The sequence below is a fragment of the Mus caroli genome, chromosome 3 (assembly GCF_900094665.2).
Source record: "Mus caroli chromosome 3, CAROLI_EIJ_v1.1, whole genome shotgun sequence".
Taxonomy (NCBI): Eukaryota; Metazoa; Chordata; class Mammalia; order Rodentia; family Muridae; genus Mus; species Mus caroli.
The window spans coordinates 99475265-99502044 of record NC_034572.1 but is presented as its reverse complement, the minus strand read 5'-3'; the positions used below and the strand labels follow the sequence as shown (position 1 = coordinate 99502044).

General features: G+C 48.7%; 1 protein-coding gene and 1 long non-coding RNA gene across 3 annotated transcripts in view; one reads left to right on the top strand and one right to left on the bottom strand.

Annotated features, from left to right (window-relative positions):
• Kcnd3 (potassium voltage-gated channel subfamily D member 3) overlaps positions 1-22151 on the bottom strand; it is a 222009-nt gene extending 199858 nt beyond the window's left edge. Inside the window, exons 1-2 of one of the 2 annotated variants that reach the window (XM_021158358.2) lie at positions 21611-22151; positions 14239-15421 (exon numbers count right to left, since the gene is read on the bottom strand). In XM_021158358.2, coding sequence (XP_021014017.1) covers positions 14239-15344 — 1106 coding nt within the window. In that variant the 5' untranslated portion in view covers positions 15345-15421; positions 21611-22151. The remainder of the gene's footprint in view (positions 1-14238; positions 15422-21610) is intronic. The other variant, XM_021158357.1, reaches the window with a different exon arrangement.
• Positions 21373-26161, top strand: LOC110291295. Its single transcript, XR_002377548.1, has 4 exons — positions 21373-21775; positions 22677-22828; positions 22915-23199; positions 25930-26161. It is a non-coding gene; the product is annotated as an uncharacterized LOC110291295 (long non-coding RNA).
• The last annotated feature ends 619 nt before the right edge of the window (positions 26162-26780 follow it).

Sequence of the window (26780 nt, the reverse complement as noted above, 5' to 3'; positions counted from 1 at the left end):
GGGAGGGGGAGGGGGAGGGGGAGGGGGAGAGGGAGAGGGAGAGGGAGAGAGAATGAGAGAGAATATTTTCACCATTTCTACAAGGCTCCCCTTGACTTTAACGACCCTGGCCACCTCATTTGTGCCTCATCCTCTCCCTGCATTGAAAAGAAAGTCAATGGGAGGCTCGCAGCCCCAAAGGAGTCTGCAAACTTACCATTTCCCCATCCTCTGTGAACATTTAATGGTTGGTTTCATTCAAATAACTTAAAGTAAGGTAAGTCATGCTGCTTACACTATAGATGTGTAGGGTAGTATCTTATAGACTTTACTGTGTTCCTCTGGGGAATTCATGCAATAAAATAAAGGAAGTGGAAAAAGGAAGGGCAGACAATCATGATAACAGTATAAGAAAAATAAGTTGGTGAGGAAGGTGGGGTATAGAAAAGATGGAGGTGCCCAAGCAGTGAGTAGTGGGAGACAGTATGGTGGGTCCAGTCACTCCCACAAGCCAGCCATTTGCATAGGTTCTTGACTGTTTATCCCACAGGTTTAGCAAGGACCCTGGGTGGTGGTTCACCCTAGAAGCTTCCATGCACACTCTACTGAGACCAGGTCACCCTGTTTATCCCAGGACAGATATCCGAGTCTCCATGTGGTTTCTGTGATTATCTCTGCCTTCCAGAATTATTTTCTAGGAGAGTCTTTTGGTTCCTCCAAGCCCGTGTTCTTCTGGATGAGATGGAGGAAAATGGGTTCTGTATATAGAGCCCTATGATCACTGACTCCTCCCAGACTTCTGCCAATAAAGAAACGGACCACAGCAGACAGGGGCAGCTCCCCATCTCCAGAGCCACAGAGGCAGACTGGATGCCCTCTGCTGGAATGGGTAAGCCCAACCCCGAAGAGAGACAGTGAACGAGTTCCATTAAAAGGCCCTTGTCACAGGGTTGATACCTGATGCCACTCTTGTGGCCATACTGATCATTCCAGAGAACTGAATTCACAACTCCTTGCTTTTTCCAGCAGGGCTTTTGCCCTGGGGCTTCAACAGACATAGACCTTGACTATAACCTATTCCTTACCCCAAGTTCCTGAAGGCTTCCTAGGAAGAGGATCTCCAAGCAAGGTCTTCAGGCCTCCCCATGGACTTGTACTTCATTGGGGGGACTTTGGATAAGGATTCTTAACTTCTTATTAGAGAAGAAGAGATAGAAATGGGAAGGTTGCCAAGTGTCTGACCGTTTAAAGGCCAGTTCTTCTGGTGTTGATAACTCAGGCTACTAGGCTAATGACCTGTTTTCCTTGGAAGCAGAAAGGGCTCAGGGCTTTAGTAGCTAGCTAGGAACTGAGAAGTCATCAAATACATCCCTCTCATCATTTAGAAGAAGATACAAACAACAAGAGAAGAGAGATAGCCTTCCCAAGGTCACATAGTTCCCAAAGCTAGTTCTAAAATCACCTCCCCTGGTTTCCAATCTGGTGGTCTTTCTACTGTTCCCCAGAGCCCCACCCCAGCTGTAGGACTTGGCCAACTCACATAAGCCAGCTCAGGCATAAAGTACTGCATTCTGAGAGTGGACTCCACAGCCTCTCCTCCTCAGATGAGAAGCTGCCCTTACATGGAGATATTCGGAAGTCAGGCACGGTGTAGGGGTGGGGATCAGGGAGTGGGCATGGAGTTTCCTCATCTCTCCCTAAGCTCTGCCCAAGCTCTGAGTGTGCCAGTCCAGCTGCAGGAGAATGTTTTATTAACTGACACAGCACCCCTTGCTTGCTTGAAACACTCCTGTTGAAAGAGAAGATGGGGCTGGAGGCTGAAGTCACTATGACTCTGAAGACATTTCTCAGGTGCAGAAATCTTGGGACAGCTTCCAGGAGTTTTTGCAGGCAGAGAGAGGGGCCAAGAAAGAAGGGAATGCAGAAGTAGCCTAGGATCATCACATACTGAATACTGTATACTGTCCTTTTCCATCTCTCCCATGCAAGAATGGCACCATGCAAGAGGCAGAACAGTCTCATAGCCACACTCCTGGGAATACCTAAATCTAGAACTATCCATACCTGGCACCAGGGTTCTTCAAGGAAGGATCAGCACTGGCTGGGATCAGCACTGGCCGGGATAGCTCAGGGGTTACAACCCCCAGGTGACTTCTCCTCTCCCCATTCCCATCTTTGTGGAAGTAAAAGTAGTCACAGTTCTACTACAAAGGGCCGGTTGCTAAGGGCCGGTTGCTAAGGGCCGGTTGCTAAGGGTGAGGAAAGGCAGGGACAGGAGGCAAAAGAACACAGCCCTCTTCCCTCGCAGGCCAGTGTTCCTCAACTCTGAATTGGGCTGAGTTGTGATACCTTTAGGAGGCTGGGAGGGGCCAGCCAAAAGGATGAGAAGTGCCCAAAGGCCTCTGGAATGGTCAGGGATGCCACCAAACAAGGTCACTTGGGACCAGAAATTCTTCAAGCAAGAAAATAGGTTGTTTTTTTTTTGAAAAAGTTATCATAAAAGATATTTATGTAGTATGTGTATTTCCTTGGGGAAGGGAGAGTTTGCAGTGTAGTGGAATTCCCATCTTTGCCTGTGTTGTCTTCCCCCTTCCCATCAGCTGTGCTTTGCCTATGTAACCTCCCCACCTGCCTGTCACCAGCGTCCATGTCTCCACAAGCCCAGACAAGCTGAGTTCCCACATGCCTATGCCCACTGGCTTGGTCTCCCTGCCCTTAGATATTTTCGTCCTTACATTCTATGTTCATCCTTCTCTCTCATAACTTTTATACATGAACCCTGCAATATCATTGTATCTTTCTCTCCTTTGCACATGACAACACCAGGAAGGTTTTTTTCATTTCTCAGGAAACACCCTCCAGTTTCCTTTGGACTGAAGTGGCTGATGGGTGACTGGACAAGAGTGGATGCTATACAGACCAACTCTATGGGAAACCCAGTCTCTCCACAGACAAGCAGTCAGTCTTGAGTAGGCCTCAAGACTTAACTACAAACCAGATGCAATAGCAAACCTCTCTCTTCTAAGGTGGTTGGGAGGGTGAGCCGTTCTAAATAACCTGTATTAAGCGTATGACTCGGCCATTGTTGGGGCTAAGCATCATCAGCTACTGCTGAGAAGAGTAATGGCGGTAGTCTCTCGCGGTCAGGGTGAACCTATTTCCACTCATTCCATCTTCAGCACAGATGGCAAACACTCACTTCTCCACTGCTGAATTACAGCCCTAAAGAGGCTCAATCACAGCTCTTAAGTCATCGCTGTGTCCTGGACACAGCCTCTCTCGGACTCCTAACAGACTGCTAGGGGTGCTGCCACGCAGGAAATTGGGAGCAGCTGCTGTCCCTCTGCCTTTCGGTCCTGTGGACCCCTAGACTTCCCTACACATCAGGCTTCCCCTTCCTCTCACTTCCCAACTTTAGCCCTTTCTTTGTGGCTTTTAAGTCAAAATTTCATTCTCATCTTATCTATTAGGTTGTCAATTCCAAGAACTTATCTGTTCTGTCTACACTACAAATTCTTTCTCTAGTATAGTGATTCTCAGCCTTCCTAATGCTTCAACTCTTTAATACAGTTCCTTATGTGCTGACCCCCAACCATAAGATTATTTTTATTGCTATTTCATAATTACAATTCTGTTACTGTTATGAACTGTGATGTAAATATCTGTTATGCTGTATACCAGATCTATGCCCCCTCCCAACAGAGAGGTCATGACCCACAGGTTGAGAAACACTGCCCTAGTATAATGCATGACATTCTCACTATCCCTGTTAAATAAATGGCCAATTAATGCATTTCATTTTTCCATCAGGATCTTCAAGGTCTAGCTGAAATGCTACAGCCTCCATGGAGCCCTCATTAACATACCACTTCCGATGTCCCCTTCTTCTTGTGTCTCACTCATGTCTCTTTCCTTACTGAGGCCTGCAATACAGCTCTGTGAGCACAGACATCTTTTAGTGGGGCAAGGCTCATTAGGAGGCCCAGTGAACTCAAATGGAATTAAAAGACCTCAGTGTGACTGCAGTGTGGGAGCTTGAGCACAGCATCGTGGCCTTCCCATGTGCAGGGTAGGATCAAACTTCCAGCTCGTGGGGTTGGAGCCTTATTTCCCTTCTCTCTCATTGAAGCTTCTAATATGAACTTGGCTTGTGTCTTGTTTGCTGTGAGGCATGTTTACTGAATTATGAAAGCATCATTTCCCCTAGCTGCTTCCCCAAAACCCAAATGAGAGGTGGGAGCCATGTCAGAGGATAGGTAGGTCCCGTGATTCAACAGGTTCAGCTAACATATTTCACCCCGGAGAGGAAGAAGAAAGCAAGTGGGAGAAGAAATGTCTCAAGTTCTTGAAACATTGTCCCAGGGTCTGACACTGCAAAAGACTGGCAAAAACTGTAGCCCTCCGCCAGACAGAGATGGCTTTTGGTCTGTCTGTGACTATTTCAATCTCATCTCCTAGCCACGTGCCAACATAAGGGCATATTTATTTATTTTCTTTTGTAAGACCCACGAACAAATTTTTTCTCCTGATGGGTGTTGTTATTTACTTATCACTGTAGGACACTAAAAAAAATAATAATAAATAAAACTCAGAGGATCAATCTTCCTTTTTAGTGAGAGCAGAAACACAGTATGGAAGTGAATTTCCATAGGCCAAGGAGAAAGATAAGATAGAAGTTTTAGTAAAGTTATTTGCAAATGGTACCAAATGGCTGTGCGCTCAAGTAAGACACAGGTCAAGAAGAATTCCTCAAAGTTCCTTCCTCAGCACCCTGCCTTCAAGAGTCTTCCAATTTTCTCACTTAGCCTTGTTCTCCTGGAGGAGCCCCAGAGCCATTTTCTATTCAGAGGACATCTGGGGTTATCAGCAAACTTCACAGACCCAAAGTCAAGGTCATGGTCCTTCTCCTTTGAGCACCCACCAACACATTCCTTCCCTAGAATCTGCAGCTCCATGCTTCTCATTAGCCACTCTTATATTCCAAAGTTCCTTCAGACTCCTGTTTCCATTCAAGTCCTCTCGTATTCTGTTGTTGCTATCTCGGGTCAGAACTTCTTCATCTCTTACTTGATCAGTCTGTGAATGACTGTCTTGCATCCAAAAGATCTTCCAATGATCATCCAGGAACCAGCTGCCAAGTGAATCTACCTCCTGTTTGCACCTTGAACATCTTGAGTGGCTCCTGATGCCTACCAACTGAGCTCATTGCCTTCCTATTTTGGATCCTCTGAGTCCCTGCAAACCTTTTGTTCCTACTTATTATAAGCCATGTTTCTGTTCTTATATCCTAAACCCCAGCAAACAGTAGCCAAGCTCCCCAAGCATCGTGCCCTTTCATGAGTTACTTGCATTTCCCATTCCCGCTTATTAAAATCCTACCTGCCGTTGTTGGTCTGCCTAAAATGTCATTCACCTTTTCTGTGGGGCCAATCATTTATCAGCAAATATTAAATATTTATTCTGCAATATACACTTCTGATCTTTTCAGAACATGGCCCTTTCTTTCTTGTGCATGCCTGTGGACATACATCCCCTGCTATACCATAAACTTCCCAGGCTATCTCTCTTCTCCCCTTCCTCTCCCTCTCTCGTTCTCCCATCCCACTCATTGTAGCAGTACCTGTGAATAAACCATTGGCCTTGCACATATTAGGCAATAGGCAAGAACTGTACCTCCGAGCTACAGACCCAGCCCTCTTATTTGTTTTTATATTTCCAACATTACCTTGCAAACAGGATATTCAATAGTTGCTGAATCAAATGAAACTTACGCTATCTGTGGTTTTGATACTGGTTAGTTTAATTCTCCTAAGCTTCCCCCACTGCTAAAGTACACTTTAGTAAAGGTAAACTAATGATGCCTCTTAAGAGTCTATAAGCCTATAATTATGGTTAACTCTGCTATTCATGTCATTGGAAAAATAACTTTGAGAAGGATCCCATACCTGAAGGGGAAAAAAAGCCATTATTTTCTATGAGCCTCTGACAGTATCGTATGATTTTTGAGCAGCTAGTTTTGTTTTCTTCTGTCTGACTGATCTATTGATATTTATGTTTATAATCTCTCCATAACTGGCTGGGAGACAGGGGCGGGAGACAATGTGCAGAGGTATGCTGGTATGAGGGACCCAACAGAGAATGAAACTTTTGCTCCATACAACATCAAAAGAAGGACTATGGACCATCCATAATGTCACAGACATTCAGAGTGTGTCAGCACATCCCAAGAAGTCCCTACAATGACTGCTGAGAAGAAAGACTCTCGGCCCTTATGATGCTCACCCTAGTTCAAAGAAGATTATGAAGTGATGGGATCCTGGGATGGAGTGGGGGGCCATCCTTCCACTTTGGCTGGCACTGCAAGGTACCTTGCTGGGAGAATGGGAGCCACTGGATGCAAATCAAAGGAAACGAGATTTGCAATTTTGCATTGATAGCCAGTTAATGTGGGAGGGAAAGGTCCCCTTTGCCATTTCTGAAGCAAACAAATATCACATGTGGTGATTCGGCAGCTGCATTAGTTGGTGAAAATTGATGCACATTTCATGTGTCAGGGAGCTGAATCCCAGAGAATGGAGCCAGCCTCCCAGAAAATGGGTTCTTTATATAGTTCCATCCATTTATTGTTTGATTGGACTTTCTGTATATTAAATTCAAGCTGTTCTGCCACTCAGGGGTATTTTGATGTGTTGCTTTGGTGGGAAATAATGAAGGTGATGGGATTTTACTGCATCGTGTTACAAAGGAGGCGTCTCCAGCCTCATCCATCTCTCCATCAACCAGCTTGTGTGTGAGGTGGCACTTATATTAAAACGATTTTTTCTGATTCAGTTTAATGACACTCATTCGAGTCCTGGCACCCAGAATATGATTACATGAGCTAAATGTAATCTTCTTCCACCTAGTTATGGTCAGCCAAAGCTGGGCTCTCTTCCTTCCCAATCCCACCTTCCCACAGACCGACCATTTGTATGGGGCTGGCTGGTGTGTCCCAAGGAAAACAAGATGGGCAAATAAGAAGCCAAACTCGGCATGAAGCCTGTCCTGGAGATGCTCCCAAGCACAAATCTTCCTTAGATGTTGGTCTGAGGTCAGTATTACACACTCTTTCCAAAGATGGTTTCTGAGGCCTGACTTCCTACTCCCCAGAAGAGAACTACTGACTTGAACATCACCAAAAGAAGAATCTCTGCAAATGAGTGTTCCAGGCTCAGCTTCCCAGAAACGGCTAGTTGTACGAAGGCTCTTGTGCCCAAGGATGGTGGAAGGTTCCGCTGCTCCAGTCTTTGGCTCAGAGCTCTAAGCCCTTGTGGAGCGTGATCCAGAGCTTTGCACGGCCTAGGACAAGCACTCCTTCCTGGGTTAAAGAACTGAACCCATTCGAGCAGCAGCTGAGGGGGTTCTTCCCAGGCTGGGGAGGGGGAGGGCCCTCTGTTTTCTTGTTTACAGTATTTCAAGACAGAGTAATTGTGGTTCCTCGGGAAGAATCATGTTTAGTGTGCTTAAAGAGAGAAGCACAAACAAAGCCGAGCACAGAGAGGTTGAGATTGATTTCCAGACGTTCTGGAAGAGAGCTGTGAAATGAAAACCAGCGTGGAAATCCTTTTCCAAAAAATGCAGTGATCTGAATTGCCAGATCACAGAGCAAAGGCATCGTGGGGCTCCTGTGTGAGGCACCTGAGCTGCTCAAAGTGCCACCCATGTGAGTTAACCTCTTTTTGCAGAAGCCCTGGGTCAACTCTATGTCAAAGCAGAAACCACAGTCTCAGAGTGGCCTCTGTGTCAGAGCCAGGGCTGGCCCCTCATGATGGTGAGCACAGGCCAGCTGTCCACACATCAGTAGCTATTGCCTGGGTAAGAAAAAGGAACGCTCCATCCAGCTTTCCGGCCCTGCTGCCAGCCTATTCCTCTCTCAGATGCTGTGGCTACAACTTGGTTCTCTGGGCTTACTGGTTCCCTGCTGATGTCTTAGATGCCCTGGGTCTTAGAGCCAAGCCTCTTCTTGCCAATGTTTCTCCCAAGGGTGTAGAAGGTCTTCATGGTTAATCTCCTGCCATGAACTTTAGCTGGTTTAATGGGAGAAAGGCCAGTGAATACTTCCTGAGAAAGCTTACTGTCTTTTCTACTTTGTGTGTATGTGTTCCACTTGTTAGTGCCTACAAGTAGATATTCTCCAACACACATGTGTATAGAAGCCAAAGGTCTATACACAGTTCAACTTCAGTTGTCTTTCCTCTATCTCTCTCCACTTTTAACTTTTAAGCAGGGGTTTCTGCCCTGAAGCACCTCAACCCAGCTATACTGACTGGCAAATGAGTTGTAGGCTCATTCCAGTGCTGGAGCATAGTTGTGCTACTTTGCCTGGCTTTCAAGTAGGTGCTGGGGATTCCATCTCAAGTCCTCAGCAGGCACTGAGCTAGCGCCCCAGCCCTCTACCTGTAAAGAGCCAAAGGTCTCTCAGTTCCCCAGTCTCTGTTGCTCTCATCCATGATGTCACCACCATCTCTTGCCTGCATTATTGCCACGTTATTTTATGTTAAGGGATCAAAAAGGGCCTCTCAGATGCTAAACAGAGACCTAAGGGAATATGGACATAATAGAGAAAAGCAGGAATAATACATGCAAAAACATCATCAGGTAGGAGGTTCCTTAATATGGTATTCTTGGAAGAAGAAGGAAATTCCTAATGGAATTTCTGCAAGGGGTGGCAGGAGATCAGAAAGTTAATGGGAGAATCAACTCAAGCATGTTGCTTGTGACAATCATGCCACTGTGGCTCTGAATAGGAAGTCCCTGGGGAATTTTAAGCCTCTGACCTGTTTCCAGGGGACCTGACTCTTAAGAGAGTAAATACACTCAGCACTCCCTATGTGTCCTGATGTGTTCTATTCTTCTACATATCCTAATAGTGCATATTTATTCATCTATTTACTGAATTGCCCTTTCTATTGGAATGCAAGAATAGTAGTGCCTAGAACTTAGTATTTATGGAATATTGGAAGACAGCTGAATGAAGAGAGGCATGGTAGGCAGGAACTTACCTATGGCCTCTCCGTGTCCCTGGAATGTCTCAAGATGACCATGTCAGGTAGCCTGATGCTATGCAAGAACTCACAACAAACATTCCTTGCAAGAAGTCCCATCCCTCCTAAGGCTGAAGTCCCAAGTGTTCGCCCTCCCTGTCTGCTCACTTCTTGAAAAACTTTTTGGAGAAGATGACGGAGGTTTACAGTGGGAAGATGACTGTTCCTGTTCTGAGGAAGGGAGATGTTTGCTTCATCTTGCAGATTCACATTGGACTGTCACACAATTATAGTGGTTGTGTATTCTGAGAGTCAGCAATGCCCTCGGGTACACAGTAGGCATTCACAAACATTGAACGGATGGAAGATCCTTTGTTGAGATGTAAGTTTGCATCCTCTCTTGGGAATTCCAGCACCAGGGAACTATCAGTTAAGAAATGCTAACAAAGAAAAGACCTGCAGGACATTCGTTATCAGGAAGCAAAATATGAGCAGGGAGTCCACCCCACATAGATAACTTTGTCAGCCAGTATCTAGACTGAGGTATTGGTGATCCCTGTGAAAGTATAGACAGAATATTGAGAACTGTCGAGTTAACAAAAACCACATCTCACACAAGCTTCATATCTGGCACAGGGGGGGTCTGATCAAGAACCTCAACCTTCCATGCTCGCTCTCCTTCCAAGCCAAGCACTTCTGCCTTCTGGAGCCTCAGGCAGGCTCTCTTCAGGACAAGGTTTTAAAGGGAAATGCAAATCACCTGAAGACTGCTTCATGCTTGGAAGAAGTTAAAAAAAAATCGATTCTGCTTTTGTTAAAGTGATTTTTGGACACTGTCAAAAATGCTCTCATCTCAGAGCACAAGGTGACAGACAGGCTGCTGATGACAATTACGTAAGTGAGCCACCATCGGTGTGGAGCAGAGGCTGCTCCATACCTTCCTCAGCCTTTTCCAAGCCTATCTCCCCCCAACCCTCCAGCTTAAGATGTCCAAGAGCTGTCCAGCCCATCCAGGCCTGAAGCTGCTCTCCAGCCCACCACAGCCCCTGTGGACACATACCCAGACGCTCCCAAATTCTTGCATCCCCATGGCCTCACCTGAGTTGCCCCAAGGACTTGCTCAGCCAGTCCAGATCCACCATAATACTAATCAAAGCTAAGCAAAATTAAGAAGGGAAATTTGCTTTGACAAAACTCACCTCATAGAATACATTCCCAAACTAGTTATGTTGGTCTTATTTAATATTGGGAGTTCCACGTTATCCCTTTCCTCTGTTAACTGAGATAATTGGGGATTTGTTTTATTTATAGCATCAATTATGAACACGGAAATTAATCCTTGAATGGTGCATTTGGGAGCTCAGCTGTCAAGGGAGCACAAGGGGAACCTGGGCACAGCTCAGGGGTCTTTCCTACCGGCACAGGAGCCTGCTGAGGAAAGACATCTTCAAGCCTGGGTGATAATTTGGGCTGTCAGTTGTTCTTGTGTGCTTAAAGTATTTTGAAATATTAAATAAATGGTGATAATTGGCTTCAGGAGATCCTTCCCTGGAGGACATCTACTAACACATGAGTGAGGTAGTGGGAAAGCAGGCAGAGATGGTAACCTGAGCCTGGCAGAGCAAACACCTTCACTTATGCTGCCTCTGAGCAAGCTGGCTGACACTGCTCTGAGAAAGAGCTGAGGACAATGCTGTTGGTTAGAAATGGGAGCTCTGGAAGGAGTAGGGCAGGGAGGGGCTGCAGACAGCTGGGATTGGCTGGAGGCAATTGGACCACTGCAGAGTTGGTCTGTCATAGTTTCTAGTCACATGGGGTTCAAATTCAATATAGACTAGGAAAAAGATGAACTTCCTGCAATGGTGCAACAGGGCTAAAACCAGCCAGCCAGGGAATGTGGTTTGAACAGAAATCAGCCAGGAGAAAGGGAAAGCTTTCCAGGTTGAGCCAGACAGTCCCCTAGTAAGGGCATGAACATAAGTGAGGCCCTTAGAGCATCTCAGTGGACAGATCAGTCACCAAGTCTCCGCCCTCCTGGAACAGCAGAGCTGAGACAGCATCCAGCGCTGGAGAGGCTGCAGGACTGCAGGCTCAACCCTTACATTTACCCTCAAGAAAGGACAGATACATCTAGGAGAGACTGAGAATGACATCAGACCAAACAAATGGGGAAGGTGCCCCATTTACACTGACCCCTCCAATAGAAAGCATTTTGTCAAGCACCTGCTATGTATAGCCAAACAAAGGAGCCTGATAATGGTGCCAACTGCCAGCTCAGGTCAAAGTCAAAGCAGCTTGATCTTGCACACAGCCACAACCGGACAGGTGGAAGGAAGAAAAAGAACAGCTTCCTTGGAACTTGTCTGAATTGAGGGAAGAGAGGACTAAAAGTTTCTTTTCTAGCTCATTTAGTTCACTCCTCAGAAGCTAGACATTTCAGAGCATTGTAGATGGAGAAGCAAACCTGTTCGCCATTGGGGAGTGGGGTGAGGAGGTCCAGGACCTGTAGGGGAGCCACAGCCATCTCCAGTGTAGGCGGATGCTTTCCCTTCTCACACACCTTCTCCTGTAGCCTGCCTGCGCCCTGAACTACTCCAAGAATGTAAATCTGAGGCCAATACACTCTACCCCTGATGCTGAACCTGCATCTGCCTCTACAGATGAGCACTCAAAGGCACCAACTATTACCCCACAATAAAAACAGCGGCAAAATCCCAAGTTTAGCTATGAAAGCAGCCATTGATTTCTAATGACATCTTCTGTCCTGTGCAGAAGGAAATGTATGCTGTGTCCAGTCTCTGTGTGTCTAGGTCAGGGCCTGGCATACAACATTCAGCAAGCTGATACTTGCCTGACTAGCAATTTGACTAGAATAGAATATCACACATCTTGAGGCTATCTTTTAACAAGTAATAATAAGTAAAAATAAGCCCAAAGGCCTGGTTGCTACTGGAGGCCATGATGGAGTGGGAACAGTATGACACGGTGAAAGGAGAAAGGACACTGAAGACACAGAGAGTGACTGGCGTCCAAAAATCAGCTCTGTGACTCTGGGGAATTTATTGAGCCCCTCTGAGCCTCACCTTCTGCATCTTTAAGGAATACTGAGCTTTTCCTACCTCGCAAGGCTGCTGCGAGGACTTAGAGATAATATATGCAAAGTGCTCAGCACACTGCTGACACACAGGAGACACCCAGATGCTATTATACTAATCATAAAAAGTAATGGGCAGGTGGCCAGTCGTGTTCCTATTAATCTCCTTCAAGAAGATCCCATTTTAACCCTGACACCCATCAATCTACCTGCCTGGGATATATCCCAATACAGATTCCTCCCTTTCTTGTCTCAAATCCCACCAAGAGGCAACTAAAGGCACTGGTGACTGGATCTTATCAGGGGCATCCCTGAGTGCCACGATGAGGTACCTGGGTTTTGTTTTGTTTTGTTTTGTTTTGTTTGGAAGATGAAGGATGGCCAGGGTCATCACAGAAGGGAGAAATATGAAGCCAAGCCCTCAGCTCACAATATCCCAAACATCCTATATTGCCAAAAGCTTACATCTTCCATTTGCTCCAAGAAAGATAAAGCCCCAGGGTTAAATACCCTTACTCTGGTAAGCAGTCATCTGAAAGCATGTGTGCATGTGTATGCATGTGTGTGTATATGTATATGTATGTGTGTATGCATGTGTATATGTGTATGCATTTGTGTGTATGTGTATGCATGTGTGTGTATTCATGTGTGCATGTGTATTCATGTGTGTGTATGCATATGTGTATGTGCATGTGTGTATATGTGTATGCATGTGTGTGTATGCATGTGTGCATGTGTGCATATGTGTATGCATGCAAGTATGTGTGTGTGTATGTGTGTGCGTGTGTGCGTGTGTTGGTTGGGAAGAATGGCTGTGTAGCTTTCTTTAGACAGACAGAGTAAAGCAAATGCCTGGATCAAATGTGGCCTTCGCAAATGGATGGTGACATCCCTTGCTCTCCTCCCTGCTCCTCCCTTGTGGCAGAATGACAAATGTAATCACTTTAAGAGGTCCAATCACCTGCTCAGCCATTCCCAATAAACACACGCAGCAATGTGGAATAACCCACAGCAGCACAACAGGGGTTCAGCCAGGAAAAAAACAAAAACAACTGAATCACCAGGATCCCACCAATGGAATTGTCAAAGACCAAATAAAAAGCTTCATGAATTCTCCATCAGCAATATAACGCTTCCTCGTCTAAGCAAATCTAGACCCGGCATATGAATTGTGGAGGGATTTTTTCATTAGTCTCATGGCTTCCAACTGCTGAGGCAAAAACCCCTCTGAAATCTCTGTCTCCATAAAGCGGCCTTTATTTGCTCTAATCCTGTTAGGGTGAAGATTTTAATCTCCTTCTTGGGACCCCTTCCTCTGATGGAGAGCATCACATCCCAGCATCATAAATGCATTTGTGTGACCTCAGTGGAGTGAAGAACTCAGAGATCTGGAAGAGAAAGTCACCTGAGCCCTCACTGAGTAGTCGTCTCGCTGATGATATTGCTGCTTGTCTGACCACATGACCCATTGAGACTATTTCACAGACACACAGGTAGACTGGGGTCATTCCATCTCTGACTCCAGCTGATAAAACAAGACTGTCCCTTCTTTTGTGAGTTAAAAAGAAAAGAAAAGAAACCAGTACCTTGCTTTTCAGAAAACCCAAAATCATTATGTCATTGAGAGAAATTCTAATCAGAGATATCGAATCCATGAGTGTCTGTGGCAGCAGAAACGAAACCAGGCAAAAGAGAAAGCAGCTTGCAAATATACTACAAAGAAGGCGGCACAGCAGGGAACGTAGTAGGAAATCTGCATGGACAGACTGTACACTATTCACCCAACTTCTCCTACTCTCTACCCCACTGCCCACAGCTCTCCTTCCTCTCCTTCATGGTCCTCAGAGGCACTCCTCCCTGCCATCTCGCACACTGAGCCTGGAGGACAGACATGGTGAGGTACTTTCCCATGCTTTATAGAACACGTGCCTCACCTCCCCCAGCAAACTCAATTCAGAGCAAGTCACCACCCATAAACAAATCACTCATTCCTTTTCTGACTATTCCACTTCCCTGGCCCCCATGACTTGAGCAAGGGGCTTCTATCTCCATGCATCCTCTCCTCGATCCTGATACACCACCTAAAGTTTCATGAGCGATCAACCCATCTCCACCCTATTCAGGTCAGTGGTACTGACTTACCCTAGTGTAGTCATGGTGACTATGGTGTACCAGAAAGACGCAGGGATGCTTGTGAACTTGCTGGCGGAGGAGCCCTTCTCAGCATAAAACATCACAGTGGCAAAGATGATGATGGCCATGGTAAGGGAGAAGAGAAGAAAGCCCAGTTCTGAGGCACAGCTCTTCAGGGTGTAGCCCAGGATCCGTAGGCCCTGGGAATGTCGGGAGAACTTGAAGATCCTGAAGACTCGGAAGACCCGGAGTGTGACAAATGCCCCGGACACGTCCTCATTGTTGGTCATGACCAGACCAATGTAATAGGGCATGATGGCCACAACGTCGATAATGCTCATCACACTGCGGATGAAGCGGTATCTGCTGGGTGCTGCAAAGAGTCGGAGGAGGTACTCCACTGTGAAGATCATTACACAGGCAGTGTCCAGGCAAAAGAAAGCCACCGAGTAGCGCTCTCCACACGGCAGCTCCTTGCTCCCAGGCACGGTGCCACATGGCACCGTCTCCACCACATTGGTGATGACCGAGACGGCAATGAAGAAGCCAGTCACATAGTAGAAGACCAGTGCCAGGGTGCTGGTGTGTGGGTTCTCGAAGGCCCGCCACATGGTCTGACGGAAGCTGAGAGAGGGCATGGACTCCTGGTTGTTTTCAGAGTCATTGTCATCCATGAGCCGCTCTGCATTCTCCCGCTTGCGGTCTTTGTACTCCTCGTAGCAGCAGTCTCCGATGATCTCGGGGAGGATGCCATAAAAGGCCAGTTCATCGTCGTAGGCAGAGATGCATTCATAGCGTGGGTAGTGCAGCTTCCCGGTGCGGTAGAAGTTAAGCACACAACGGAACACTTCCGGGTCACGGTCAAAGAAGTACTCCTTCGTGTCCTCATTGAAGAAGAACTCCTTTTCTGTGCTACCCAGCAAGGTGTCGGGATAGCGCTCCAGAGTGGTCCTCCAGGTCTGGAACCGTCGTCCACTTACATTGAGGACGATCAGCTCATCTTGCCGCTTGTTCTTGTCCGCTGGAGCTAGGGGCATGGGGCAGTTGGCCACTGGCATCCATCCAATGGCCGCAGCCCGGGCAAAAGGCAGCCAGGCTGCAACTCCTGCCGCCATGGTGACTCCAGCTTTTGGGCTGGTAGCTGCTCGGACACTGTACACACCAGCTTGGAGTTAGTTAGTTCAGTGACTCCCTGGAGGGTAGGAGAGAGCAGAGAAAGGGGCTGAGTCCACTTAGAGTTTTTGAAGGAAAGGAACAAGGGAAGGATCATTGCTAAGTGAGAAAGTAAGTCCCCATGGCCAGATAAAAACTAAAATCACCAAAAGAAACCACAATAGTGATACAAGGACAGCACCTCACAAGGGGCTGAGCAAAGAGCAGGGTCCTCAGATGTTGCAGACTGACAAAGTGACAAGCTCCAGGGGGTCCCAGGAGGACTTGGGAAGGCAAGCTTCTCTAACAGGAAGATCTGGGAAGATGGGTAATAATGAGCTCTGAAAGGTTATGGCGTTATTACGAATTTAAATTGGGAGAGGGTAAATGAGTTCTCATTAAACGAATTTAAAAGTGGGATAAACATGCTAATTTTTATTTCACTCTTCATCCACCAGGGTAATCAGGAGTGGGGTGCCAATGAAGGATATCAAGTAAACACATCCTTTCTATTCCTCCCTGGTGGGAAGAAGACTCCAGCAGGCTGGAATTGGAAAATTCTGGAAAATTCTGTCAAGACAGGTGACCCAAAGAAGCCCAGAGCCAGTGAAGTTCTACCCCTAACTCCCATTGAGAAGGCTGGCAAATTGCTTTTTACTCTTCAGGATGCTTGGCCTGGTCCCTGCCCTAGCAACCTACTATCTACTTGCAGCCTTCAGAAGCAAAATGGACAGATAAGGGAAAGGTTGTGGGGTGTTGTTGTAAGGGAAAGGTGGGGTGTTGTTGGTTGTACCGGATCTCTCTCCCACCCAGTGAAGGAATTCTTGGGTTCTTTGTCCACCTGCCTTCCACACACAGTCCCTCTCCCTCCTCAGAGGAAGCTGAGCCACTCTCACTGCCTTCCTTACGTTCCTTGCCTTCTGTCTCCATCTGCCCAGAACCCAGAGTTCCCTCCCATTATGTAACAATACACCATCCCATGCCAGGCTCCCTCACCTGTCCTCTACTGCACCCTCCGAGACTTCTTCAAGCCTGGGCACCCTTGGCCTTCCACTCCCAGCTTTCTGAACCACATGTCCCAGTCACCAGCCTGGATGGAGGGACTCATGACAGAGAGAACTATATTTGGCTTTGGAAAGCAGATTTACCTTCCCAGATCTGGCTTTTTAAAGATGATAGTGAAATGACTCTGCAATCCCCTAATGTATACCATCTGTGGGAAGACATGTGGCGACACAGAAACACACGTAACAGTGACGGGAAATTGTTTGGGGTTGGCATGCTCGACTCCACTAATCCTAAACTGATCGCAGAGCACAGAGCCAAATCCTAACTCGGAGTCATTTGGATTCTCTAGAACTCACTTGGTTTATTTCTATATTGAAGTAAATGAGGCAGAGGTGACTTCTGGAGTTTGTTGTGTTGTTTGTTAGTCTGGTTGTGGTTGTTGGGTGGTTTTTTACTCCACAGAGACTTGTGGTAAGTTTTGGCCTTCATTTCTCCAGGAGCACCACTTTTCCTGCTTTCTGATTCTTCTTCTCCTGAGCTGCTACTGGGATTTTTCTACCTGGATGCCTCTGAAACAGACAGGTTTAACCTGTCTCCATCCAGAACATTGCTCCTCACCTCTGTTCACAGCATCCCTTGCCCTGGACCACTCACCCTGTATCTTTCTTTCACACCCACTCAAAGGGCTGCCCACTCATGAAACACTAAGATCACCTGGATTCCTTTGGCCCTCCCTCCCACTGACATTCTTGCCTCACTCCCCTCCCCACCCCCAGATTCCTCCTGTTACCCTGAAATTCGTTCCACCCAGAGTAGTGTCCTAAAAGCAAGGTTCTGTTTGTGCTCTACTCTATAGCCTATGAAATAAAATCCTAACGCCATGGCCTGGCATTCCAGCATCCTCATAAAGGGACCCAGCTTAACGCATCATCCAGACATCCCAGGTACCCCACTACCTTCCAACCAGAGCAGAGACTCTCTCACGGACAAACCTTGGGTGTCAGTCTGCTATATATCCTGCCGCCCCTTCTCTCATCCTACTCTTTAAAATCCTACCTGTTCTCAGCAATGTGTTCTTCTCTCCCACAGACTCTCCTTCTTTGATGGTCTCTGCACTCTGCCTTTCTTCCCTAGCACCTGCCACGTCAGGCTTGGATTACAGGAGTAATCAATCCAGCCCGTTGAGCAGCGATAGTGCTACCATGCTTGAGGAGGTGCTGGAGCCAGGAGCACTATTTTATAGATGCTGCTTGCTCTCTATCAGTTCAACTCTGTGCCTTGTTGCCGTCTCCTGAGGTTTTTCAGAGATGGCTATTCTCTTTCTAAACTAAACTCTGAGGAGTTCAGTCAGAATCCCAAAGAATCAAGGCCCGAGAACTGACTGTAGTCTCAGTTAAGTGTCCCCAAGGAGTTGATCTCTGCTTCAGCTTCCCCACCTGCATGCTAGGGGGAAGTTTTCATAAGAACCTCTCTTCCTTTAGTAAAGAAGGCTGTTCAGATGCTACAGAAGACAAGAATGACAGTGACATTTCCTATAGGTAACACTGCTTAGAGGATAGACAAACAGCACGGGCCTGATGTGCTCTTGATTATAGGAACTGAGAGAACTGAAGAGAGTGTAGACTATCCATCCACAGCAGCAAGTAACCCACACACCACTGAGAGAAGCTTCGGGAACACGGCCTGCATCGTGTAGTTGTCTTCAAGCATTCGCCCTTACAAGGAAATAGGTTTTCTTTGGACCAGATGTTCCTGTCCCTCATCATATACTTAGCTAGGGTTCTAAGGGGCGGGGGCTCTGGGAAACAAACAGCCATACACTGGGTATAGATCACTTCAATTCTGACTCAAGTCGTGTTTCCTGAGCACTGACAAAGCTCTGGGCATTGTCCAAGGCATGTTTTCATATCACAAAACATTAATTTATTTCCCAGAAAAATATCCTATGATGTTTCTACCTATTGGTGACAGGAAACAAAACAAAACAAAACAAAACAAAAAACAAAAAACAAAACTGCCCAAGCCTTAGAAGGTTCCTTCGAAGTGACTAAGTCAATATATATATGCGTGGACATATTTCAACACAGACCTTGTTTGACTCACTGCCAATGGCTTTCCTGAACTAGGTGCAGCCCAATCCTGATGCTCCCACGGAAGCAGGCAGCTGAGAGCACGGGCTCTGGGGACCCTTCAGTCTGTTTTGATACTATCAATCCTGAACTTTTGGAAGCAAGCCACTGCTAACTTACTGGGTTGCAGAATCCTCATCTGTAAAATGAAGGAGCTAGAAAAGAAAGTGACAGAGGACCCATTGGTTCTAATCATTCTCCTGGATCCAGGACACAGAGGCCACAGCTCCAGTCTCTCCGAAACTGCCTTGTGATGGCTGCCCATGCAGAGCGGGAAGTGGAGCATCTGGGTTGGTTGCTGTGAGGATGCAATTAGCCTGAGCCTCATCTCAGCAGAGGGAGTTCTGGGAATTCCTGATGAGGCTGGTGCCCAGAACAGGGCATACAACCTGCATCACTTGGAACCCAAAGCAATCTAAGGTCCAGCCTACCCACAGAAACCCACTCACCCTCCTAGAAAAGAACTAGACCTCCAGCCCCTCCTGGCTCTTTGACTTGTGACCCCTAACACCCCTGCTATATCTAAGATGGGCGCTGGCAGGGGTTCAAATGGCAAAGATTAAGAGACTGCTGAATCAGGACGTACTCGGGAGAGCCTTGTTAGCCAGACACATGGCTCCGAGAAGACAATGCCCTTCTCTCCTGCCAGTCTCCCGGTACTGCCCCTTGGACTCTGGGATCCCATTGCCAGCTGCCTGACTTTGCAAGCTGAGCTCCATGCACTCAACTTCTACTCTGAGTCAACTCTTCTAAGGCCATGAGTAATTCACAAACTGCTTTCTGATGGGTAATTGAAAGCTCAGAGCAAGGCAACGTTAATTCTCTCCCTATCTATCCTAAAGTCTCTTGTCCCAAGGGTAAACTTTTACGCTGTACAATAATCCAGGACAGTCTTTTCTTCAAGAGGGTCCATGCAAGTACCAGATCATCTCCGGAGATTCAGAACCTATTGTTCGGGTTTAGAGTACCAAGAAAATAGCAATTATCCCTTTACTGCTTTCTGTGTGCATGTGCATATGTGCACACATGGACATACATGTACACACCTCGGTTTGGAAGAGGACTATCATCGTATCAGACAACAACCTCAAGTCCATACCAGCCACGCCCACCCAACAACCCTGCAGGGATGACCTGGCTTAAACAGGACTTCTGCAGGTTCCTGCTGCAACACTCACCTCTAACAGCACCAGTGCCTCTCAGAGCTGGCCTGGGTATGAACCCTGCAACAGGCACTATAGTGCGGCCCCATTTCCAGCCAATGGCACCGCACACGCCTCCCATACCACGGCTTTACTAGGGCATGGGTGCTTTACAAATGAAAACTCTGAAGCTATTTTTGTTTGTGGCAAAAGAGTTTGACAGTAGGAAAGATTTGGCTGTGGGGTGAGGTAGGGATGCAGGAGGGAGAGAGATTAAAACCAGGTAAACGCAGAAATGACAAACATGAAAAATCCTGAAAAAGAAAAAGAGAACACTTTCTCCTGCTGTAAAAAGTCAGCTGCCTGCTAAGCAACGTCTATTTTAGAAGCAGAGGGTCAAGAAAGAAAGAAAGAAAGAAAGAAAGAAAGAAAGAAAGAAAGGAAGGAAGGAAGGAAGGAAGGAAGGAAGGAAGGAAGGAAGGAAGGAAGGAAGGAAGGAAAAGGCAGACCTCCTGTCCTGGGGTTTGACACTTCCACTTCACCTGAACACAGACACAAAGCAGCAAAAAACAAACAAACAAGAAAACAAATAAACATGTCACATCACCAAGATCTGCCCTTCAATGACCTCAGAGGAGAGTCCTCAGAAATCAGAGCTGGTCTGGGGAACTGTTTCACGCCCCCAGGGAGTCTGTTCCGTGTCTGCGGGATTTTGTTGGGTATGAAATGAGCATGGGGGGCCATGCTGGAGATCCCGTGGGGCACAGGCCTGGGACCTGCAGATCCTCTTCTTTACAGCGCCTCTCCTAGCTCCTAGAATGGCCAGTGCAGTTTCCCCAAACTCTTTCTCCAGCCTCCTCAACGGCTAAAGGGAAGACGCTGTTAATCGTTCTTCCTCTGGAGGTCCCTTGTGTACTTGCGTCTTATAGCATTCAAGACGCAACATGGAAAAAATAAACACATCAGCTCCTTTCAGTGGGCCGGTATGTGTCCACATGGGGAAATGTACACATGCTTTGCATTGAATGAATGCCCAGATTCCCCCCTGCCCCCCGCTTTCCGAGATTAAATGTTCAGGTTCCCTGGAAGTAACAGTAAATAAGGCATCGATTCAAGCATCACCTACATTCATGTAAAACCTGATTACCGATTGCATTGTGCCGCCTATCACCCCGTGAAAGTTCAGAGGCTCCGTCAAATACACGGAGACTTTCTTTGCCTTGATTTCAGGTCTGGAACCTCTCAGCCTGTTGCTGACTTATCAAGGCTGCCCGAGATGAAAGGAGAACAACGTGGGCTGAATTAAATGCCAGCACTAAGAAAGCACAGGAATTTAGTTGATTTCCAGGTAACTTCTCTGCCCATCCCTAGTGTAAACACCCTGTTAAAACAAATTTGAACCCCCTTTCCTATGGTCTCTCGGGATACTTATGGGACCTTTCCTGGGAAAGGAAAGATGTGCCAGGCAGGACGAGTTGGACTAGCCTCATCCTCTAACAGGCACAACACAGGCTCGCCTGGCTGGAGAACTTTGCGAAGCGCCCCAAACGGCTCCCAGCTTCCACTCTCAGCCATTTCTCTTCTCAGCTCACAAAGAGCTGGGACGGAGCAAACCGTCGCCACCTGCAGCCAGATCCCGGGGCGCTGTTTCTGGCGCCCAGCGAGGGAAGGCAGGCCAATGGCAAGAGGGCAGAGGTTCACACCCCCACCCCAAACCTCTCAGCGCCTCAATGCCCGGAGGTGGCTCTGCAACCCAGGGAACCGACGCCCCCAGGCCGGCTGCTTGCTCCCCCACGGCCCGGCCCCACCCCCAATCCTTCCGGCGCCCCAGCGCCCACCCACCCGGGCGCGGGAGTGGGAGGGTGCCGCGTGGGCAGCCGGAGCAACAGGCGTGGGAGCAGCGCTCCTCGCACTTGCTGGCTCCGGGAGTCTCGGTCGCTTCCCTCTTACCTTCGCCGTAGCCAGCCCCAGGCCCCGCGCCCCGCGCGCGCGAGGAAGCTGCGGCCAGGGGCCGCCGAGGCGCAGAGCGCCCAGCAGCGCGGGGAAGCGCCCAGCAGCCGCCGCTCGGGCGGCTCCTCCTCGCCAGCGAAGGCTCGCTCGTCCCTCCTTCACTCGGTCGGTTCGTGCGTCGGTCCGTCCGTGGGGCCGTCCCTCCCCCGCTGCCGCCGCCGCCGCCGCCGCCACCGCCACCGCCGCTCCAGCCCGGGCTTGGCAGCGTGTCTCCTCCCCGCCTAGCCGCTCCGCTGTCGGGCTCGTGAGCTCCGGTTCGCTCGTTCCCTGCCCCCGCCGCCGCTGATGCCGCGCAGAGCGGAGCCGGGCCGGCCACGGGCTGCCTCTCCCGAGGTCCCTCTCCCGAGGAGGCGGTGGGGGCGCGGCGCGGGCGGGGCGGAGAGGAGAGTCCGGGGGAGGCGGCGAGGCTGCGCCCTCCGCTCCCCACCGATCCCCACGGGCCGAGCGGCCCCAGGCCGGGCCCGAGAGAGCAGAGCGGCCAGGCAGCGGAGGGAGCGAGGAGGAGGACCCGGGAGCCTCGCCGCGGGAGGGTGCCCAGGGCGAGGGCGTGCGAGGGGGAGTGACTCTGCGCGAGGGTGTGTGTGTGTGTGTGTGTGTGTGTGTGTGTGTGTGTGTGTGTGTGTGTAGGGCGCGCGCGTGAGTGGGGGGCTGGAGCGGGGGGGCGGGGAGACTAGGCAGAGCCTGGTGCGTCTCCCCAGGAGAGTGGAGGAATCCTAGGGTGTGCCTGGAGGTGGTAGTGGAGTGTGCGGACGCAAGTGTGAGCGCGTGTGTCGGCGAGGGTGGGCATGGGGCGAGCGTGGCAAGGTGAGCTTGGCTTGGGGGTGGGGGAGGAGCCGGGCGTGCGGCGTGATCGTGAGTTCGGGGGCGTGTGTGGCTGGGGACTTAGGAAGAGGTGGTAGGGAGCGCTGGCGTGTATGCGCGTGGGGTGTGTACACTTAACTAGCTGTCTGTTTCCCATTCACTGTCCACGCGGTAGAGCAACTAACTCCTCTCCTTGGTCACCTAGTGAGGTGCAGCCGGTCGCCCCGCAAGCTTCCAGGCTAACCCTAAACAGTCAGTTGTGTTTGTCAAAGCTGGGAAGATCCCACGGAAGACAAACTGCCTTTACCTCCGCGTAAGAGCCACTGTCGTTCAGGAGTGAGAGGGCATGGCCAGAAGGTCAGGATTCGCTCCAGTGCCCCACCACGAATACCCAGAATTAAGACTGGGGATTTGGGAACTCTCATTTCTCTATCTTTCCAAAGCGGGCCCAGGCCCTGGATCCTTTCCAGAGCCCAGAGTTCCCTATTGCTTAGAACTCGGACCCAGCGTGAGGAGTGGGACAACCACGGGAGCATATGATCCAGCCGAGAGTCCCAGGACCACCGCGGCAGCAGAGTAGAGCCCAGCCAAACCGTGCCCGGCTTTCCCTGTGTCTCCGGCCTGGGTGCTGGGAATCCCGAGCCTGGAGATCGCGAAGCAAGCAGCTTCGTGCCTCTGCCCGGACCGGACGCCTTGGCTTGAGAGATGGCAGCTCTGAGTATGGAGAGGTGTGTGCTGAGACACAAAAGCAGAGGAAAGAGAAATGTGCGGCGAGGGTGAGGGCGTGCTTGGCAGGACGTGTCTCTAGCTGTGGCTGGAAAAAGACCTTCCTGAGTCAAGAATAGGGTTTCTGGTTTGTGGCAAACCGATCCTGCTCCAGAAGTGCAAGTCGAGGAGTAGTTATTGAGGTCTCAGCTACTCTGGGCCTCCGGTACTTCGGAGCTTCTTTTTCATAGGCTCACTTACTCTAACCAAAGCTCCTTTAAGTGTGTCAGTCTGAAAGGTGTACAATTGGCCCTTCAAGAGGTGGGCGTGGACCCCATTAACATTTGCCAAGAGTCCAAGAACCCCGTGAGATTTGCATACTCATTTGCATACAGTACTAATGATTAACAACACTGCCACTCCCTGGCCAACCCTGGAAGAATTCAGGGAAGGCCCTGGCAGGGATTCTCCCTCCATCCTCTATTTGTGAGAGGTTTTTGTTGTTGTTGCTGCTGCTGCTAGTGGTGGTGGGTTTTTGTTTTGTTTTTTTTGTTTTGTTTTGTTTTGTTTTTTGTTTAAACCTCAGTTGAAGTGATTCCTGAGAGAAGGTTCTCTGTCTCTGAGAAGCCCGGTCCCAGTAGTGACACTTTCCTTTGGTCTAACACCTCCTGCCCAGCTTTGGAGCAGTGAAAATACAATATCTTATTTCTGTCGAAGTTTGAATTTCCTGTACGGCATTGCCGTTGTTCAGCAACATAAAGGTACTTCCGGGACCGAGCCTCCCAAACTGTCAGGGAGGGAACACCACTAGACTCTTGGAGTGGTCTACTAATGGGACAGCTTGTGGTCTCTGGCACTTTGTAAGCCCTTTGTGGAGACAGGACACTCATTCACCCTGCCCCACATCCTCCAATTCCGATCCTCAAATGGTCATACTTGGTAATCTAAGTGCAGTGCCTGTGAACTGCTCTCCATTTTTTATTTTTTATTTTTTTGGTCTCCAGCATCTGAAGAAAAGTAAGGGAGACTTGGATTTCTAGTTCAGGCCACTGTGGATTTTGTTTACAGTTCTCCTTGAGGCTGGATGGTGAGGAGAAAGAAGGTACCTGGCTTAGGTTCGTGCCACTAGAGGAGACACTGTCCAGGAGATGCTGGGTCCCCTCCATCTCCTCCTAGAATCTCCCTAGCCACGCCCTTGACTCCTTCCCCCTCTGCCTCTGGCCCAGCCTGGCCGGGATTTTTCACTTGCTTTTCCCCCATGACACGGCCGCTTTTCCTTTAACTCTCAGCTTCTATTTAAAAAGCTAATTTGGGAGCTTGTCGATGCTCCCAATTCAGACATTTTAAATAGGAACTGAAAGTCAGGAGCTGCCAGGGCAGTAGGTTTCCTCCTCTTACCACTGACAGGGCTCAAGTGTTGGTTCAGTCACTCCAGCCCCAGTGTGTGTGTGTGTGTGTGTGTGTGTGTGTGTGTGTGTGTGTGTGTTCTGCAAGCTCAGGGTGTATTTCAGGTTATCTTTTCCATTTAAAGACAATGCTCCTATGGAAAACTGCATGTGTGTGTCCATGTGTCTGTGTCCTTTCCAAGCTGTGCACACGTAAGGATTCTTCCTTGGTCCCGAGGCTCTGCCGGCATTTGAGGAGCTTGTCTGTCGCCATGTGGACTGTGAGAGGAAAGAGCTGCATAGCTTATAGTCTGCTCCCTCTTGGCTGTTGTTGCCTGCGCTGTTCTTTCTAGCGTTGTTGAACTCAGGCTCGCTCTTTGAAGCTTGCCTAGGTATCCGAAAGGCTTGCTCTAGCCCTCACTTCTTGTGGCTGTCCTACTTCGATTGATTTGTCCCCGTGCTGGGCAACTATTTTGGAGTTGGGACTTTTCTGAGGGTTGCAAGCTTTCTACATTGAGAATCTCATGTACCTTGAAGGGGTAAAACATACTTTGAGGTCAGAGTGATTGAGCCTGTCTCTCTCTGGCTGTTACCTGGCTGTGGGACCATAGGGAACTTACTTAACCTCTCTGTGCCTCCTCCCCCATCTCTAAAATGCCCAGTGATAAAAATTACAGCTCTTCAGTGACTGTCATAGATAACGTGCCTGGAATTTGGGTAGTTGTTTGTTGTTTAAGATAGGAGGTATGGAGAACTTTGTCTAGGGAAAAAAGTTAGAACTGTCAGATTGTGTGTGGGTGCATGGGCACACACATTAAACTAGTATGCACATGACAATATAAATGCCAGGCTGGAGCCCATCAGGTCACGTTGAATCATGGGGCTGAGTACCTACGCTCCAGAAGAACATAAGGGGACAGAACCAGAGCCATAGGGACAGCAATAAGGAAGGGCACAGAGACAGAGTCAGGGACAGCGATGAGGAAGGGGACAGAGACAGAGTCATAGGGACAGTGATGAGCAATCCACATGCCCAGAGGTAAGTTTTACACAGAAGGAATAAGTGCTGAGACCTGTCTGTCCACAGGCTCCAACCTCCCTGCTTTATCCAAGCATTTACCCAAACACACACAGGCAGGTTCCAGGAAATGAAGCCATGGGGAGTGTTCAGCAAGAGTAGCCTCCAGTTCTTCATGCCACTTTTCTTTTTCTCCTCCTCCTTCTCTTCCTCTTCCCCCTCTCCCTCCTCCTCCTCCTCTTTCTCTTCATCCTCTTCCTCTTTTTCCCCATCACCTCCTCTTCCTCCTCCTCCTCTTCTTTTTTTTTCTGGTTCAGTCCCTGCTTCTCACTTCCTTATCTCACCATCAGGCAGAGTTGCTGATGGATTTGCTATCACAGTCCATTTCTTTCCATTCAAAAGAACATGAGCATATGAGGAGGGACACAGGAGACCAGAAGCCAGAAGAGGAGCTACAAGCATAACGACATGGGCCCTCTGGGGACCTGGGGGGATCCATTGTGCCTTGCAAATCCTGAGGTATATTCAGTGTCTTAGTTACTTTTTTATTGCTGTAATAAAACATCATAATCAAGGAGATTTATAAAAGAAAGTGTTTAATTTGGAGCTCATGGCTTCAGATGGTTAGAGTCCATGTCCACCATGGTAGGGAGCATGGCATCAGACAGGCGGGCATGCTGCTAGAGCAGGAGATGAGAGCTTACATCTTGATCCATAAGCACAAGGCAAAGAGAGAAGAGAAGGAGAAAAGAAGGGGTGGGGGAGGGGAAAGAGGGAGAGAGCTCTAGCTAGCTAACTGGGAATGAAGTGGGCTTTGGAAACCTCAAAGCCCTCCTCATAGTGACACACCTCCTCTAACAAGGCCATACTTCCTAATCCTTCCAAATAGTTTCACCAACTGGGGACCAAGCATTCAAACACATGTGCCTATGTGGGGGTTGGGGTGGGGAGTATTTTCATTCGAACCACCGCATCTAGCTATGCATGTCAATTCCGAGCTGGAACATCCCTAAGTTGGCTGCTGGCTGTTTATTCTGTGCCTTTATGGTAGACATTAACACTCAGAGATACACAAAGGAAGGGAGTTGGTAGAGGGGGACCTCTGCATCGTTCCCCTTGCCTTTTGAGACAGGACTCCTCATTAGGAACTGCAGCTCAGCCTCTTAGGCTAGGGTCTGGACAGCAAGCCCCAGGGACCCTC